Below are 2478 nucleotides of genomic sequence, written 5' to 3' on the forward strand. Positions count from 1 at the left end.
TTTTGTCCCCCCCCCCCCCCCCCCCCCACCTGCTGCCACCAGCAGTAAAGGCTTTGTGCCATATTTTTACTTGTGGGTTAACTTAACAAATGGTTATAAAGAGTAACTGTTTTGTAAATAGTTATTATGTGCCTACCTGCAGAATTTTAGAATGTCTGGCCCAAATCTAATGTTGTCCTATCACCACTTTGATGTCAACATCCATTGAAATTGCTTCAAAGAAACGTAATTTCAGTGTAATGACTGGGATTAGGTTAGTGAACATACATGCCTTTATAAGGAAAAAAGGAATAATAGAGTATCCACCCCTTCTACTTCGGTATATCTAGTAAAAGAAGAAAGAATAATAATGAAAAGGTTTCCTTTTCATTAGTGGTACCCTTGTTTATCCCAAGCGGAGAGAGAAGTTTCCCTTAAAGTACTGTACTTTGGTCCTCCTAGCAAAGGTTACTTTGAAGAGATTCACCCTAATTAATGTTGCCTGTTCACAAATCAATTTCCCCTTTAAAAGTATCTAATTTCCCCCTTTAAGTCAATGAGGACTATACCAAAATTAGCCAGTATCTATATATACTTTTTTCTTAAAAACATACACAACTTCAAAAGGCTGAGTTAACTCTTTCTTTTCGTTATGAAGAAAATAATGAATGCCAGCATTACAGCAGAAAAATACCTGTTAGAATGACCATTTCATACTAATGAATTTTAGAAAAGATAAAACAGCAACTAAAAATTAGGAACCACATTCACAATCTTGTAAATATCAGTTAAAAATGAATTGTTAGACCTATATGCAAAAATATACACATGCAAGGAAAAAATTTTAAGTGTTAAAAAAAAGGCATTTTATTAGTTTTTGAGGGTATTTTTTCCTTTAAGATTTCTTATGAGTGTTGCTTATAAGAATAATTTTGTTTTTTTTTTTTTTTGGTGGCTGGGCGGTAAGTGGGTCCAAACCCTTGACCTTGGTGTTATCAGCACCAAACTCCAACCAAGTGACCTAACCAGCCTGCCCTAAATATAATTTTTAAAAGTTATTTGTACACAACTTTACTTGAAGATTAATATATATTCCAGTGGAAAAAATGATCTACAGATAAGACTGAAAACCTACCTGTAATCACACCATTCAAAGACAATTATTGGCAAATATTAGAAAGATGTGTATTATAAACACATATATACACACATTCTATGCAAATGAGGTAATACTATGGTTTTAATGTAAACATTCTTCTGAATCATGAACACATAATGGCTGCACAGTATTTCACCTGTTGGCTGCATAGGAATCATGAACACATAATGGCTGCACAGTATTTCACCCAAAGAACTAAAAAGTAAATAAATAAAGCAATTGCTATAGATTCAGATTCTCTGGGGGGGATAGGCAAACCAACCTTTTGAATGTTATCTCAATTTTACAGATAAGGAAACTGAGGCTCAAGGAGGTTAAGAACTTGCCCAAACTCATCAGTTAATAAACAATAAAGTCAAGATTAGAACTAAGGTATGTAATTCCAAAACTCATTCCCTTTCCATTACAGTGTTGCCTCAACTTCCTCAAGTGGACCTGCCTATAATATTACAGTGGGTAAGGTCAGTATGGAATAAAATAATGAATTAGAAAATACCCTGAAAACTATAAAGCACTACTGCAGAAATGTAAGGGACTATTACAGTGTCCTCACCTAGAAAACAGGCAAAACACACTGTAATGCTCTGGCATTGAACTTTCACATTACATAATGCTGATTAAGGTTTATACTTCTATATTAAAGACAATATAGGGGATATTATCAAAATCCTTTGCAATCAGAACTTAATTTAAAAACATTTTAAACAGAAGGTCTTCAAATTGTTCTGAAACCTAAAAAGTATACAACATTTTAATTGGCATAAGACCATATAATTAGATTAACATTATAAAAAATTTTTTTTTAAATTTTGGAACATACCATAAAAAGAATGCTCTAAATTAAGAACCATTATTTGAAATGCATATTAGTTGAATTTCTTTTAAAACAGTGAACATTAGAATGCTATTTTTTTTCTTGAAACAGGCATATTAAAGGAAATCTAAATTATTTTTTAAATTAAACTTATGTCCAATGCACCCTGCCCCTAACTACCAAACCAAAATTTTAAAACAAAAGCAAGGTGTGACTTAAATGTATAAGCCAATTTATCTTATTCTGTGGAACCTGAGCCTAATCTGTTTGATTTTCAGATGGATATGATGTGGAGTAGAAGAATAACGGTGCTGGGATATAGGTTTCTGAAAGAATTGCAGGAAGAAGAAACAAACACTTAAGGAAATTCTTCAACACCCTGTAGGATACTCAAAGCCACAGTTAACCATTATGGCAAACAGTTTCAAATCACTTTGACTAAAATGGAGAATTAAAATTAGATCATTTAATTATGCTGAAATTCAAATACTATATAAATACCTGGACTTACCTTAAATTTTCATTA

At 32.4% G+C, this 2478-nt stretch overlaps 1 protein-coding gene across 1 annotated transcript in view; it reads right to left on the reverse strand.

The window, feature by feature from the left end:
* Window positions 1-2478, reverse strand: part of FAR1 (fatty acyl CoA reductase 1) — an 85013-nt gene that overhangs the window by 31352 nt on the left and 51183 nt on the right. Inside the window, exon 4 of the mRNA XM_008583638.1 lies at window positions 2464-2477. Coding sequence (XP_008581860.1) covers window positions 2464-2477 — 14 coding nt within the window. The remainder of the gene's footprint in view (window positions 1-2463; window position 2478) is intronic.

Source organism: Galeopterus variegatus, unplaced genomic scaffold, assembly GCF_000696425.1.
Source record: "Galeopterus variegatus unplaced genomic scaffold, G_variegatus-3.0.2 Scaffold2987, whole genome shotgun sequence".
Taxonomy (NCBI): Eukaryota; Metazoa; Chordata; class Mammalia; order Dermoptera; family Cynocephalidae; genus Galeopterus; species Galeopterus variegatus.